Source organism: Phascolarctos cinereus, unplaced genomic scaffold, assembly GCF_003287225.1.
Source record: "Phascolarctos cinereus isolate Bilbo 61053 unplaced genomic scaffold, phaCin_HiC Scaffold_4;HRSCAF=312, whole genome shotgun sequence".
In the NCBI taxonomy this organism is placed as follows: Eukaryota; Metazoa; Chordata; class Mammalia; order Diprotodontia; family Phascolarctidae; genus Phascolarctos; species Phascolarctos cinereus.
Window position 1 is genome coordinate 725,176,837 of NW_027555847.1, and position 16,303 is coordinate 725,193,139.

The 16,303-nt window shown below is 57.4% G+C and overlaps 1 protein-coding gene across 1 annotated transcript in view; it reads left to right on the plus strand.

Annotated features, from left to right (window-relative positions):
- Positions 1-16,303, plus strand: part of PI4KA (phosphatidylinositol 4-kinase alpha) — a 136,757-nt gene that overhangs the window by 105,797 nt on the left and 14,657 nt on the right. Inside the window, exons 33-41 of the mRNA XM_020996373.2 lie at positions 4,975-5,133; positions 5,560-5,711; positions 6,847-6,954; positions 9,100-9,227; positions 10,860-10,979; positions 11,457-11,536; positions 14,598-14,791; positions 15,519-15,609; positions 16,031-16,198. Coding sequence (XP_020852032.1) covers positions 4,975-5,133; positions 5,560-5,711; positions 6,847-6,954; positions 9,100-9,227; positions 10,860-10,979; positions 11,457-11,536; positions 14,598-14,791; positions 15,519-15,609; positions 16,031-16,198 — 1,200 coding nt within the window. The remainder of the gene's footprint in view (positions 1-4,974; positions 5,134-5,559; positions 5,712-6,846; positions 6,955-9,099; positions 9,228-10,859; positions 10,980-11,456; positions 11,537-14,597; positions 14,792-15,518; positions 15,610-16,030; positions 16,199-16,303) is intronic.

Genomic DNA, 16,303 nt, shown 5'->3' on the forward strand with positions numbered 1-16,303 from the left:
AGAACCCACAGGCCTCTGGGGCTTTTCTAACACACAGCTTTGAGCTGGGCCAGAGTGACCTGCTTACTCTCCCACTGTGGAAAATAGGGTGTCAGCCCTGCCAGGGGTGACGATGGTCCTGCTGCCCCCTGTGAGGGAACAGCACAGGAAATGTCTTTGGCCCCACCTGCTCCACGTCTCAAAGACCTGTCTGGCGTGCTACAGGGGGGTGATCAGGAGGGGTCACGTGGGTTTCCCAACCCAGACCATGACTACAGGAAACCCTTTATCCTCACCCTGCAGGCCAGAACCTGGCCAAGACTGAAAGAGGGTGGGAAGGAGGTGTTGTCCTTGCCCCAGCCTGAGCTCTGCTCTCTGCAGGAGGCAACCGAAAAGGGAATGTTGATTTGCCCCCCTTGCTTTCCCCAAGGTGGCGACTGGGCCAGCTGCTCAGGCCCCCTGCCAGGGCTCCAAACTGCCCTTCCCCTTTCACCTGGGATCCTCTCAGCCTATCCTCTCCATGATCTCCTCTCTATTAGGAGGGGCCGTAATTGTTTTCCCACCACCGCACCTTTGCTCAGGTGGAGCAGGAGCCCAGGCCCTGCTCCACCCAGCCTCTCAGTGTCCTGGAGCTGTGGCGCCCTGCATCGGTCCTGCCGTCACCTGGCAGGGTGGCTTTCCTATGGCTCAGGGCCCAGAGCTAGGCACTTTCCTGCAGCCCCTTCTCTCTACTGTTGACTGAGTGCCTTCCCTGCTTTATAGGAGATGTCTAGCATGGTGTGTTCAGGCAGGACCAGCCCCTCTGCTGTGAGGGCTGCTCCTCCACCTTTGGTGTCTGCCTGATTCACCCAACTGTGGCTCCAAGGAGCTGGAGCATATGCAGCGGTAAAACCATCTTGGCAGATGCACTGAACCAGGCTGGGCTAACCGAGGGGTTGGGGGGGTGCATATCCCAAACGTGTGAAGACTTCCTCTGGTGGAATTGTCAGACAAGAACAGTTTGTTCCAGTGGCCATGAAAGCAGCTGGAGCAGACACCGTGGAGATCTTAGGACTCGGTCAGATGTCGATGACACAAAGTCACCCGCTGCATCCTGGGCCATCGCCTGTCATCCTGACTTTTCTCTGGCCACTGGACTTTGATGGCACTGGAGGAGAGAATGAGGCTGACAACTTCTTGCAACTCTGCCTCACTTAAATCTAATTTATGCACAAGTCAAAAGACATCACCTGTACCCTTTTACCATTTTTCGCTAGCTCAGAGTCCTGTGGCGACAGGCAAGTGATAAAGCAGCAGGTGCAGATACACTGGGAGCTGCAGTCACAACCCTGCACACAGGCGGCCCAGGCCATAGGGTCGTCTCCACACTGGAAGCAGCAGTGGGATTCGGCAGCCCCTGGGTGTCTGAGCAGCCTTTGAAGGACTGCACTGCCCACCTCCTGATGTGAGGAAGCCAGAAAAGGTGCCCTAAAAATTGTCTGCTTACCCAACCCTGGCCTGATTACTGCGGCAGGCAGGAATCCCACCATGCAGCCAAAACACCAAAAAAATGTACAGAAACTTCTGCAAAGAGGATTCCACTCTCCATCAGTATGTAGAATGTGTGACAGCTGACACAAAATCCAGCAGGCCTGAAAGGTGAACGGCTCTTGTTGCAAGAGAGCTCAGCGGGTGTCACAACCAAAGAGCAGCCCTGAGTGAAACAAGGCCGGCAAATGAAGGCCAGCCTACCGAAGTTGGAGCTGAATACACGTTTTTCTGGGGTGGCCACAGTGATGGGGAGTGCTATGAAGCTGGAGTAGGTTTTGCCTACCAAGAGAAATGAATGACAGGCTCACGACAGTGTGATGGCTGCTTACGTGAAAGCACCACGCCACCATCATCAATGCCCGTGCTCCCACCGTGAAGAACCCTAATGAGGTCAAAAAAAATTTTACGAAGACCTGGAGACCCTCATCATCAGCATGCCAGAAGAGGACAAGCTTATAATGCTGGGTGACTTTAATGCAAGAGTATGCTTAGACTACCAGACTTGGCAGGGAGTCCTTGGGAGAAATGGAGTCTGAAACAGCAACAGCAATGGTCTCTTACTACTGAAGACTTGTATCACCAACACTGTCCTCCATTTACCTAAACGCAATCAAGCTTTGTGGATGCACCTCACAGCAAACATTGGCATTTAACAGACTATGTGATTGTAAGAAGAGACAGACAGGATGTGAAAGTGATGAAGGCGATGTGTGGTGCAGAGTACTGGGCTGATCATAGACTTATCATCTAAATAATTAGAATCTAAATGTTTGTATTCAGCGAAAGTAGCGGCTCCAAGGCAAAATGACTGCCAGAAGAATTAATGTCAACAGATTCGAGCTCTTCTCTGAGAAGGAACAGTTTGTTGCTAACTTGGAGGGAAAGTTCAGCCAACATACAGTTGGCAACAGTGGAGCAGAAAAGGAGTGGGCAGCTTTCAGAGGTTTGGTGTAAAGCACTGCATTTGCTCATCTGGGTCAGAACACTTGTAGACATCGACTGGTTTGACAGACATGATGGGGAAATTCAGAAGCTGCTAAATGAAAAATGAGAACTCTGCAGGGTTTACCAGCAGGATAGTTCATCCGTCTCTAAGAAGGCAGCGTTTAATTCCATCAAAAGTAAAGTACTAGTGAAGCTTAGAGAGATGCAGGATTCTGGGCTCAGTGAGAAGGCAGATGAAAGTCAGTTTTATGCTGATGGTAACAATCCAGAGCACTTTTATGGTGCCCCAAAGGCTACTCAGTGCTGTTGGAGCCACACTTAAGGACGTGATCCTGGAGAGATGGGCTGAATGCTTCCATAGTGTTCTCGACAGATCGTCATCAATCAATGCTGAGGCCATTGACCGTTTGCCTCAGATTGAAGTCAGTCCCTCTCTAGGCAAACTTCCAACTGAAGAAGAGGTTGTGAATGCCATTAGGTCCCTCTCATGTGGCAAAGTGCCTGGTGCTGATTCTATTCCAGCTGAGATTTCTACGGGGGGGGGGGTATCCACTGCTCACACAAAAGCTGAAATTGTCCAGGTTATATGGCAAGAGAAAGTTATCCCCTAAGAGGTCAAGGATGCTTCCACTGTCCATCTCTATAAAAGTAAAGGGAATAGATTGTCCTGCGACAATCACAGAGAGGTCTCTCTCTTAATCATTGCTGGCAAGATGCTTGCCAGTGTCCTCTTTAATAGGCTGATCCTTCACCTGGAAGATGGTCATCTGCCTCAGAGCCAGTATGGCTTCAGAAAGGACCGAGGAACAGTCAGCATGGTATTTGCTGCATGCTAACTCCAGGAGAAATTCTAGGAGCAGAGCACGGGTCTGTACACAAAGTCTGTCGATCTGACCAGAGCCTTTGATATTGTTAGTTGTAAGGGCTTGTGGAAAGCCATGGCACAATGTGTTTGCCTGGAGAAATTCATCAGTTTTGCACATCAATTCCATGATGGCTTGCTTGCCCAGGTTCTGGATAATGGATGATGCTCTCGTGCTTTCCTAGTCACCAGGGAAATGAAACAAAGCTGCGTGCTTGCTCCCAGGCTTTTTAGCAGGATGTTTTGTGCAATGTTGTGTGGATGCCTTCAGTGAGGATGAACATGGCATCAAGGTCAGCTACTGCACTGATAAAGGCTACCAGCCAAGACCACAGTGGAGGGAGTGTCGGTGCATGGTTTTCTGTTTTCAGATGACTGTGCACTCAGTGCCGCCTCTGAAGCTGAGATGCAACAAAGTATGGACCAATTCTCTGCTGCTCGTGCTAATTTTGGTCTAATTAACACCAAGAAAACACAGGTGCTCCAGCAGCCGCCATCACACCATCTGTATGTGGAACCATCAGTTACAGCAAATGGAGAAGTTTGGAATGCTGTGGATGAGTTCACCTACCTTGGTAGTGTTCAAACTCTGCTTCAGAGAGTGCAACTCCGATGGGCTGGCCTTGTGATTTGAATGCAGAACATCCGCTTGCCAAAAAGACTATCTTATGGAGAGCTCACACAGGGCGGGCTCTCACATGGTGGTCAGAAGACGCGATACAAGGACACTCTCAAGGTCTCTGAAGAACTGTGGAATGGGAGACACTGGCACAGGACAGCCCAGCACGGCGTGCCCTCATCAGAGAAGGCCCTGTGCTCTAGGAGCAAAGCAGAATTGAAACCGTACAGAGGAAATGCAGGATGTTCAGGTTTGGAGAATGCACCCCGAATGTTCACACGGACTATTCTGAGCTCCTCTTGGTCCGATCGGCCACAGTCAGACCCACTGAAATGTGGCTCTAGCAAGTGATGTCATTTTGAAGGACAGCCACCACCCAGCGTGGGCCTGGGGACTCACAGCATCCCCTGTGCCCCCAACACTTCTCCCCTGCGTCCTCCCGGGTGAGGGGTACAGGCCAGGCCTTGTGTGTTGTCAGGATGGACCTGAGGGCATTCTGTTGCAAGGCTGTGCTTCACCTGGTAGGCAGCGAGCTCCCTGTCAGTGGGAATGTTGATGACAGCTTGTGCCAGATCTCCAAGATCTGTTCCAATTCCAGAGGTCTGGGGTTTGCTGGCACTCTCATTTCACCTTCTAGGACTTCCTCAGGGCAGAAATTTGGAGCAGAAATGGATCTTAGAGGCCACCAGGCACAGAGGAGAAAACCGAGGTCAGAGAGATAGGCTAACTTGGCCAGGGCCACACAGCCCTCAGGGCTCCTGACACCAAGGCCTGGGCTCTGTCTGCTACCTGTCCATAAGTGACATTACTGAGGGAACAGCTCAGAGCATCTGGCCTGTGGGAGCAGGAGGTCCTGGGTGGCCACCGTGCACGTGAACCTTGGGCAGCGCGATCCCTTTTCACAGGTGTTGACCGAGGCCCGTACTTTTGGGGGTAACCGTGCCTGACAGAGCAGTGACTTGGAATCCTGGGGTCTCTGCAGATCTCCCCATGTTCTGGCTCCTTCAGGGGACTCTAACTGGGCATCTCGCATTTCCAGTTCATGCGGGAGATGGCTGGTGCCTGGCAGATGACGGTGGAGCAGAAATACGGGCTCTTTTCTGTGGAGACAAAAGAAGCAGACCCCTTGGCAGCTTCCGAAACGAGCCAGCCGAAGCCGTGTCCCCCCGAGGTGACGCCACACTACATCTGGATTGACGTGAGTGCTCCAGGGCCTGGCCATAGCGGCCTGGGGAGTGGGGGCATATGGCGCCCAGAGAGGAGCCACACCCTGCTCTCAGGCAGGGGACTGAGACACAGACACATTAGATAGGACAACAGTATTCTGTGAGGTAGAAGAGGGAGCTCTGTTTCCCCCCAGAGAGATAAGGACTTCCTGAAGGGCAGAGGGTAATAGATGGTTATGGAAGGGGAAGGGAAGATGGCCTGAGCGAACATGCCGAGGTGGGAAAGCACAGAATGTGCCTTGTTTGTTGTGTGTGTGTGATAAAGCTGGGAAGGCTGGGCAGTGCCAGGCCACGAAGGGCCCAGGGGCAAAGCCAAAGGAGCGGGCCATGAAGCAGATGAAGGCTGGGCCACGGGTGCCCACCAGGGGCTCCATCCCGTGGCCTGTGTCTGCCCACAGTTCCTGGTGCAGAGGTTTGAAATTGCCAAGTATTGCAGCTCGGACCAGGTGGAAATCTTCTCCAGCCTCCTCCAGCGCTCCATGTCGCTAAACATCGGGGGCACCAAGGGCAGCATGAACCGGCATGTGGCGGCCATCGGCCCCCGCTTCAAGTAAGCCTCTCTTGTGTCTCTGGGGAGGGCCCTTCCTTTACAGAGGAGAAAACTGAGGCCTGGCTCCAGTAAAAGCTGAGCTGAGAGTGGCATCCAAGCCCTCCAGGCTCCCAGGCTGGTGGAGCGAGGGCCGTACGAGTGCCCGCTTTTTTCAGATAGGTTAGCTGGGATTAAAGAGAAGAGAGTGAGTGGCCTGCTGTCCCACAGCTAATGAGTCTCCTGAGCCCCAGCCCCTCACCCTTCCTCTAAAACCCTCTACCTCCCCTACCATGTGCCCCTGGACCAGAGGCCCAGGCCTGCCACCTACTGTGCATCCCATGAGGGGACAGATACCACCTACTGTGCATCCCATGAGGGGACGGATGCCACCTACTGTGTGTCCCACAGGAGGGGGGCATAGATGTCACCTACTGTGCATCCCATGAGGGGACAGATGCCACCTACTGTGCATCCCACAGGAAGGGGGGGATGGATGCCACCTACTGTGCCTCCCGTGAGGGGCAGGTGCTAGTGGAGTTCTTAGCAGGCCTGATCCAGGATAGTGGCCTTTCAGAGCTCTGTTGCCTTGGCCCCAGGCAGGCACTATTGTGGATTCTTGCCAGCCAACAGTAATGAGGCATGATGGGACATCAGGTTTCTGTTGTGCTCTTTTAGCAGTGTTACACTTTTAGTGACATACGTTGGTGATGTCTGAAGAGCGTGCCATACTCCATGCCCCTACCAGCCCTGGGACTTAGATGGTGCCAGGATCATGGCCCACATTTAGCAGATGAGGGAACGGGCCAAGTACAGGGTTTTGGTTTTTAATGGTATTGTAAATGATTCACCTGTAAGTAATTGTGACAGCCACGCCTGGGCTTTGAAGCGGCATTCCTCAAGTAGGCACCAGGCCCCCAGTGCTATGGCAAGGCAGGGTCTGAATCAGAGCCCCGAGCCCCAGGTGTCTGGGGCCTTCAGCAGGACTTCCTGTCCCTCTCCCTGGTAACTCTAAGGCTCAGCCCAGGTTCTGCCCTTGTGTGTGGGCTATGTTGTCCTCGCCCTTTACACTGGAGACTGGGGGGGGGGGCAGAGGGCCTCTGGGTCACTGGCATTCTCTCACCTTGATCATGTGCCCCTGTGGCCTCCCCTTCCCCAGGCTGCTGACCCTCGGGCTGTCACTACTACATGCCGATGTGGTCCCCAACGCCACCATCCGCAACGTCCTGCGCGAGAAGGTGTATTCGACTGCCTTTGACTACTTCAGGTATGCCCTCTTCTCCTACGTCCAGGCCTGAGGGGCTCAGGGATGCCCAGGAGCCCTGCACACAGCCCGACCCTAGCCCCACGGCCTCTCTTTCTGCTCCGTGACTTGCGTTCTCAGAGCCAAGAAGGCGTGGCAGTGGCGCCCCATTACTGTAGCAGCTGGATTTCCCCTCACTCCCCTGCTTGCATTCCTCAGCAAGGATGAAGGCGGTTCTTCCACGGTGCCAGCCTCAGTGGGTGAATGGGAGCCTGGGAGCCACAGGTGCAGGCGGCAGCCCTGCCGTGTCGAGGCCCTCCAGCTTCAACGTCCCTGGGGGTGTAGGGGAGGAGCTGGAGTCAGTGCCCGAAGCCTGCTCAGCTCGGCCTGTCGCCTTTTAGTGCCTGGGCTCCAGGCGCCTTCATCAGCTTTGGGGAGATCCAGTGCACCCCTGGGATGTCAGGAGCACGGGCGCTCCCAGCACAAGTGCCCCTCGCAGTCTTAGCACACCCGGCCTGCTGTCATGCATTCAACCATCCATCAATCCAAGAGCCACCTAGGGTGTCAGGGGCTTCCTGACTCCCCGAGATGGGCCAGGATTGCCAGCCAGGTGGGGCTTGAACCCGGCTCTCCCTGACTCTTTCCATCCTGCCTCACGCCCCTCTTTTGTGACCCAGGGGGACACCGAGGTGATGCTCTGCTGTTTCCAGAGCTTTGTGGGTCACTCTGGGCTGTGATGAGGATGGTAGAGCCTTAAGTGTCTTACACTTACCCCACCCCTAAAGCTGTTGAACTCATGTGGGAAAGTAGGAGAGGGCCAGGCTGGGAGTCCAGGGAGGCCTGAGTTTGAATGTTTCCTCTTAGCTGGCTGACCAGGGACAGTCACCCTCAATGTCCTCATCTGTAAAATGGGCAAAGCTTCGGTACTCCATCAGTGCTGCTGTCACTGAGCCTTCATGATAGCTGGGGATAGCCCAAGCTCTGGGAGATCTAGCCTACCCGCCAGCCCCCAATGGGTCCAGAGATAGAGTAATCTCCCCAAAGGACCACTGACCCCACTGCCTTCTGATGTCATTGTTACCAACCAGAGAGATGCCCAGCAGAGTGCAGGAAGACCCACTGCCCACGGTTGGGGAGGTGCTGTTTCCCGAGCTGGCGGGAGGGAGCACTTGTGCTGATGAAATCAAGAATCTTCACAGTGCAAAGCAAAGGCAGAGACCCTGGGGGTTCTGCCTGGCTCCAGGCCAGCCTCTGCTCGGGCACCAAAGGTCTGACCATGCCACCCCCTACGCAGTCTACTCCAGCAGCTCCCTGTAGCCTGTAGGAGCAAACGCAAAATACGCTGGTTGGCCTTCACGGCCCTTCGTAACCCCGTCCCCTCTTACCTTTCCAGGATTCTTAATTATAATGATGACGGTGATGATAGCTAACATTCACGTAGCATCTACTGTGTGCCAGGCACTGTGCAAAGCCCTTTACAAACTTTTATCTCATTGGATCCTGACAACAACCCTGGGAGGCAGGGGCTATCATTATCGCCATTTTGCAGATGAGGAAACTGAGGCAAACAGCGATGAAGTGGCTTGCCCAGGGTCATACAGCTAGGAAGTGTCTGAGGCTGGATTTGAACTGAGGTCCTCCTGACTCCAGGCCCAGTGCTCCATTCGCTGCACCAGCTAGGAGGCCCTCACTTATGCTTCACTCCCCGACACATACATTTTGATCCCGTGACCCCAGCCTCCTGGCTGTTCATGAACAAGACCTCCGTCTCCCAGCTCTGGGTATTCTCTCTGGCCATCCCCCAAGCCTGAAATGTTCTCCGTCCTCCACTCTGACCAGTGATCTGCCTGGCTTACTGTAAGTCCCAGCTAAAATCCTACCTCCTCCAGGAAGCCTTCTGGGGCCTTCCCTGTGAATGACTTCCTGTTTGTCCTTTATGAAGCTGGCTCGGTATCCATCGATCTGCCAGCTCCTGGCAGGCAGGGCCTTAGGCCAGCGCCTCTCACATAGGAGGTACTTGATAGATGTCGACCGACTGACTGACGGATGGCTGACGCACAACCCAGCCTGTGATGGGGATCACCGGTGACGCCCAGGACGTGGCCTGACTTCTGAAGGGCCACGGCTTGTCTAGACTCTGAGCCCCCTTTCTCTTCTGGTTGTTTTCAGCTGTCCCCCAAGGTTCCCCACCCAAGGAGAAAACCAGCTGCGTGAGGATGTCAGCATCTTAATCAAGTTCTGGACTGCCATGTTCTCCGATAAGAAGTACCTCACCGCCAGCCAGCTTGTGCCCCCGGGTGAGTACGGCGCTGGGCCTGGGAGGACGTGGCTGGAGCCCACCATCTGGCCCGTTCACCTTCCCACCTAGAGCCGAGCCAGGAAGGAAGCCACCCAAGCCGAGCTCCCCTCTGCCAGCCAGAGTCCCCCGACTCTTACTTCACAGATGCAAAGACGTGGTCTTCATGTGGAAAGGGTGGGGACCCCTGCTGAGCTCAGCATCCCGCAGACAGCAGCGCCTGGTGCTGCTCATGCTTCCTCCTGATGACCAGGGAAGAGACAGAGCCGAGGGCACACGTATGCCCAGTAGCTGGGAGCTGTGGAGCCCTCCTCCCCCGGAGTCCCTCAGGGCACCAGCATGTTAAGGCCCAGTCTTGGACTTTCATAAAGATTCAGGAGTTCAGTGAGGGCACCGTGTCATTTAGAAAGATGGTTCCTCACTTCACGCTTCCCTAAGAAGGGGCAAGCCCGTGGCTACCCAAAAGGATCCCGAGGTTTCTGGAGGACAAGACTTTACCATCCTAGAACATGTGCTAGTGCCTAGCATCATAGACGATCAGAGCTGGAACGTACCTCGGTGGCGTCTCGCGCCGTCCTAGGGGAGCCACAGGATCCCCAACCAGCAGGACCTCCACCGGGGGGAGGGGAGCTCAGTTCCCAGAGTCCCGAGGGGCCGCAGAGGCTTCTGACCCCACCAGGTCCTTGCCAGGATCCCCCTTCCAGAGAATTTCTTGCACAGGAATCTTGTAGGCTGCTCCTGCAGATCTGCTGCTTCTGCCCACAGTCTGCTTCCTTGTACCTCCCAGGCAGGGGCAGGAGGAGGAGAGCTGGCACAGCTCCCTTCCTGAGCCCAGGGTCCACCTGTCTGTCCACTGGGCTGTGCCCTTCCTGAAGCGTGGGCACCAGCTGTCAGGGAGCACTTGCACTGAAGGCTTCGGCCCTGGTTCTAGAAGCCGCTTAGGGCCCTGGGCAGATTTCCCAGCAGTCCTGATGAGCGTGTGCTCAGTTGTCCACTGTGTGTGAGGCATGGTGTGCCAAATGCTGAGAGAGGCCCCAAGCCCCAGTGAAGGTGGCCCCGTGTGCAGGGGCTCACCCCTGGCTGAGGAATTAGGTACTCACATATGTCATGGCCAGTGGTACGTGACAGTTTTGTGAGTTGTGAGGTGGAAGGTGAGAGTCTGGGAAGGCTTCCTAGAGGAGGTAGGATTCTAACTGAGCTGTAGAACGTGGGCAGGAGTTCACTTGGCATAGAGAGAAAGTGATGCCATTGCAGACAGTGGAGAGATGAGCTGGGGCGTGGAGATGGGAGCCTGGAGGGCTCAGGATAGAGCCCGTAACGTGCTTGGGCTTGGGCAGCGGAGACTGTGGGGGTCAGGCAGAGAGGCTGTAGAAACAGTGCGCCGCCCCCAGAAGCTCAGCAGAGAAGTGCGGCCCCCCAGAGCTGTGCATCAGGAAGATGATTTGGAGCAGGGGAGAGAACGGAGGCCGCCCAGAGCGGGATGGCCGGGTCAGCCTCACCTGCGGGGCCGGCACACTGGACGGCTCCACCCCCGGAGCAGCCGCCAGCTGCCTTGGGCTAGCGCAGAGTAACTAACGTGTGTGCTTCTCTCAAGCGGCTTCGTTTCAGGCTCCCATGTTGTGTTTGACTGTAGATAACCAAGACACTCGGAGTAACCTGGACATAACCGTGGGCTCTCGGCAGCAGGCCACCCAGGGCTGGATCAATACTTACCCACTGTCCAGCGGCATGTCAACCATCTCCAAGAAATCAGGTCATCTAGTTCTTTGTTCCCGTGCCCGCCTTGTCTTTTCTCTCTTCAGCAAGTGCTCAGTGCACGTCCGCCGGCCTGAGTCCTTGCCTGAGCTCGCCGTGCCATCTTCATCGTTGTGTTCTGCCATCGGCACCTCCATCCCATCATGCTCGGCCCAGCCCCTGGTTAGCGCACCCGGCTGTAGGACAGGGAGGGCCTGCGGAAGAGACCGCGCCAGCAGCTAGAGCGGCAAGGCCCACAGCTCGGCCAGCACTGGGGGAGGGATGCTGAGGCTGCTCCAGCCCCGAGCCTGTTCTCCACTTAGAGCCCGAGTGCCCACGAGATGAGGAAGACTGAGCTGGGCACCGGGCGGCTCTTCCCGGGCCGCGGAGCCTCGGCCGGGCTCTGCTTGGTCCGCTGTCCACCGCGGTGACCGGGGAGCTGAACCGGACATCCTCCCTCACGGAGACATTCACTCTTTCTCTCTTTCCTCCCAAGGAATGTCCAAGAAGACCAACAGAGGCACCCAGCTGCACAAGTACTACATGAAGCGGCGGACGCTGCTGCTGTCCCTTCTGGTGAGTCGGTGCGTTGGGCCGGTGGCGGCCCCGGCACCCACCGTCCTTGCCATGGCAACCCAGGGGCTTGCTGGGCTACGGTCCACCGCGTGCTCTAACGCCGGCCTCTCCGCGGCCTACCAGGGACGCGCCTGCCCCGGTGGGTCGAGGGCCCTGGCCCCGGGTGGGGTCTGCCCGAGGGGCTTGGCATTGGGCGGCCGGGTGGCTGCTTGGTCAGAGCGACTCATGCCCCATGGACCTCAGCCGCGGTGGTGACAGAGTGAGGGGCAGGCAGGCCAGGACTCGATGGGGTGCTGTCCTTAAACTTGACCTTAGCTGTTGGTCCTCTGTGTGGGAGGGCCCGCGGCAAGATGTCCTCCCAGATGCAAGTGGAGCCCAAGGCCATCAGCCGACTCTTGTCCTGCTTGCCAGAACGGCCAGATGGGGCAGCTGTTGAGACTCCAAACCCAGCCACAGAGTCTCAAGGAGAAGCTGGGAGGAGTGCCTCACCCCAAGGGCCTTCAGTCCGTGGGTGAGGACACCAGGGCCCAGAGGTGCTGCAGCCTTCCTGAGACATAAGCAGGCTCTGGTGTCCCCCAGCTGGTCCAGATCACTTGTGGGATGGCTGCCCCCATTCCTGGCAGTGCCAGCGTGGTTCTTGCCATCTTCGGTCAGTTCCCCAGAGGTGTTTATAATGAACTCTTCATTAACAAGGACAGTGGCACCATCACATCCCAGTCCGGGATGGTCAGTCGGTCAGGCATTCATTAAATAAATGGCTGTTATGTGCCGGGCAGTGTGCTGAGCACTGGGGGAACCAGCAAGAAGCAGACCGGCTCCTGCTGCCACGAAGCTTCCACTCTCACGGGGAAGACAGCCCCTAGAAGGGAGTGGGAAATGGGGGGGTCCCAGATCAAGGCCCCCTTTCTGCAGGAAGCCACTCCCAGGCCCCTCCAGCACCAGGAGCACCCTGGGGGCAAGGGCTGGGGGGTCTCCTTCTTATTCCCAGCACTCATCTCAGGGTCTGCCACAGGGGGTGCGTCATCCTCACCTCAAGCCCCCATTCCCTCTGCCCCGCTGTGGTGGCCTCGGCGGGGCTTCCCCGGACTGCCACAGGGACTGTCCCAAAGCACAGGCCCACCCCAGTCCTCCCCTCTCCCTTCCAAGGGGGGCCTGCAGGAGCTGGGAGCAAGCCCTCCCTCTGGCTTCTTCCCCTTGACATCCCCCAACGCCCCACCCCTCACCACTGAGTCTTTGCATTGGCTGTGCCCCACACCTGACAGGCTCTCTTCCTCACTGCCGCCTTCTGGCTTCCTTTAAGACATCCTTAAGGGGCATCTAGGTGGCACAGGGGTTAGAGCGCCAGCCCTGGAGTCAGGAGGACCTGAGTTTAAATCTGGCCTCAAACACTTTGCACTTACTAGCTGTGTGACCCTGGATAAGTCAGTTAAACCTGATTGCCCCACAGGAAAAAAAAGAACTCTGGGACTGATTGTGTGACAGGAGAGGCACTAGCACAGGACCGCCCAGCATGGTGTGCCCACATCAGTGAAGGTGCTCTATGAGCAAAACAGAATTGAAGCAGCTCAGCAGAAATGCGAGATGCACAGATTGAGAGGCTCCAGCCCGAAGATTCACACGGACCATTTGTGCCCGATGTGGGAGAGCCTTCCGAGCTCGTCCTGGCCCGATCAGCCACGTTCAGACACACTGGACCTCAACTGGCAGTCACGTGCTTTTGGTCCTCTGAGAGAAGAAGGGGCAGAAGCTGACCAGCCAAGGGTCGCCTCAGCGGGAGGCCTTTCCCGGCCCCCCAGCTTGTGCTGGCCTCCCCTCCCGGGCTCCAGATCTCATGGGGAGCCTGTTGTCTGCCCACCTTTGGCCTCGGAGCCCCTGCCCAGGCTGAGTGTGGTGCCAGATGGCTGCCCTAACCCTGCCTGATAAAACCGGAAGCCACCTGCTCATTAAAGCTACTCATGACGGGCAGCTAGGTGGCGCAGTGGATAGAGCACCAGCCCTGGAATCAGGAGGACCTGAGTTCAAATCCAGCCTCAGACACGCAACACTTACTAGCTGTGTGACTCTGGGCAAGTCACTTAACCCCAGTTGCCTCTCTAAAAAAAAAGAGGCTACTTGTGACAGTCACAGGTCAGACGAGACACAAAGTGGAAACCGAAGGGTTCCCTGTAGTGCCCAAGTCCCCCTGATGTATTCCCATCTGTGGGGAACTCTGGGCTGCTGGTACGAAGTCCACAGGCACGCCTAGGGGAACGTGCATTGTCGAGGTGCACAGGCCGGGGGCTGCTGCGACCCACCTGCCCAGGGGGACCTCGGCAGCCACGGAGTCCAGCCCCTCATTTTACTAGCGAGGAAGGAAAATGAAGGGACTTGTCAGGGCCTAGGGTAGGATTATCCCTGGGGTCTTCCCAGCTCCAGGCCCGGGCTTCTATCCATTGTGCCACCCAGCCGGCTGCTGAGAGAGCCGGACGACTCCTGGGAAAGTGTCCAGTTATTTAATGGCCCAGAACAGGCCCCCAAACCCCAGGCCTCTCTCTGCTACCAAAATTCCTTTCTGGTGTGTAAGGAAGGGCAGTCGGGGGTACCCCCTACAGACATTCGGGCCTCCAGCCCTGCATGGTCTCCATGCATGTCCCCATCACGCCCCCGTCACAAGTTCCCAGAGCCCTCTCCTCAATCTGGCCTTGGACGTGGGCAGGTTAGAGGCCATTCTCACTATTCGCCAGGGGATGCCGGGGCCATGCGTGGACTGGCTCCTCAGAGCCTCTTGCAGTGACCTGCCTGTGGCACGTGGCAGCGTGGAGGCTTCTGGCCTCAGCCCAGAAGGCCTGGCCCTGCCATCGCCCGTTCTCCCTGAGCCTCGCGACAGTGAAGCAGGCTCTGCTGTGGCAGACGGCCTGCCGCTGATGTTGCCAGCTGGCTGTGAACTCTAGGCCTCGGCCGCCTCGGCCGGGTGCCACCCACCTGCCCACAGGCCCGATGCCGGCTGTGCCAGGCTCAGCATGAACTCTTGTGGCGATGGCGCCCGCAGAGGAGGAGCTGACGCTCTTCTTGGTCCTTTCAGGCTACAGAGATCGAGCGTCTGATCACCTGGTACAACCCCCTGTCAGCCCCTGAGCTGGAGCTGGACCAGGCCGGGGAGAGCAGTGTGGCCAACTGGAGGTCCAAGTATGTCAGCCTGAGCGAGAAGCAGTGGAAGGACAACGTGAACCTGGCCTGGAGCATCTCCCCGCACCTGGCTGTGCAGCTGCCCTCGAGGTGAGTGCCCGGGCGGGAGGCAGCCGGGACGAGGATGAAAAGCTTCTGGTGAGATTGGAAAGGCAGGGGGTTCCTGAATGCCAGGCCAAGGAGGCCGGGCAGAAAAGGCTGCCAAGGAAACGATGCCCCGCAAACCCCAACATGCTGCACATTTAGCTGTCGTTCTTGTTCCCTGCGGGCAGCAGAAGGCCAGGGGGCTTCAGAAAAACAGGAGGGGGTGTTCTTCCCTCCCAGACCGTGCCCCAAGGGAGGTAGGCTTGGTGGGGGGGGTCACGGAGTGGCGAGCCTGGCCTCGGGCCGAGAGAACTTACTTCTGCCCCCTTACTTCATGCCCTGGCCCAGGGCCCAGGGCCAGGCACGCAGCCCCGAGGCAGTCTGGTCCAGTCTGGGCAGCCGTCGGGAACGTTGGAGTGGCTGGGCAGGGGCTGACCTGCTGCGGCACGGGGCTTGCCCTCCTGGGGCGAGCAGGCGCCAGTCCTGCCCCTGGCCAGAGGAGAGGCTAGTCTCTGCCTTCTCAGTACCCTCCAGGCTGGTCAGAGGGTGCCCCAGAGCACGGAGGGAAGGGCCTCAGGCAGGAGAGCCCTGGGGCCCAGGACAGCCATCCAGCACGTTGAGGCTGAGTCTCCTTCTGTCTGCCAGGGCTTTGACTCGACTTTCCTGTCTCGCCTTTTTCTGTTGACGTTGAGGCCCGTCTCTGTTAGTACTCATCTGTCCCCGTCTGTCTCAGATTCAAGAATACGGAAGCCATCGGGAGCGAGGTGACGCGGCTGGTACGGCTGGACCCGGGCGCCGTCAGCGACTTGCCAGAGGCCATCAAGGTAGCGGCCCTCCCTCCCCACTGCTCCCCTGCTGCTCCCTCGGGCTCACGGCCTGTTGCTGTTTTCGGGAGGAGGCCAGGGCACGTCCTTTATTTTGGGGACCCGGCTCTGCCAGGGGCTGCTCTGAGCCTCCGTTTCCCCATCTGGGCCATCGGTCATCCGTGTTTGCCCAGTGCTTGGCACGGAGTCCCCGGGTGTGGAGTGTTTTGAATCAGTGCTGACCTGAAAGGCTGTTGCTGCTGCAGCCCAAGGGGTCTTTGCTGCAGCCCCCAGCCCTGTTTCTCCCTCTTCCCACCCTCTGTGGGTCTGGGGATGCCAGGGCTCCTGGCCACATGTTACGGAGGAGAAGCGAGTGGGCATCGTGCCTGGGCACCCGCTCCTGGGCCGGCCCCTGAAGTGGCCTCTGGTCCCTCCCCTCCAGTACCTGGTGACCTGGCACACAATTGATGCAGACGCCCCTGAGCTCAGCCACGTGCTGTGCTGGGCCCCGACGGACCCGCCCACCGGCCTCTCCTACTTCTCCAGCATGTATCCGCCCCACCCCCTCACCGCACAGTATGGAGTCAAAGTCTTGCGGTCCTTTCCTCCGGTGAGACCCCCTCCTGGGCCCCCCATACCCTGCCCGCGGGCCCAGCCTTCGCCCTAGTCTCAGCCAGTTGTAACGGGGAGGGTCTTGTCTTCTAAGCTTCGAGTA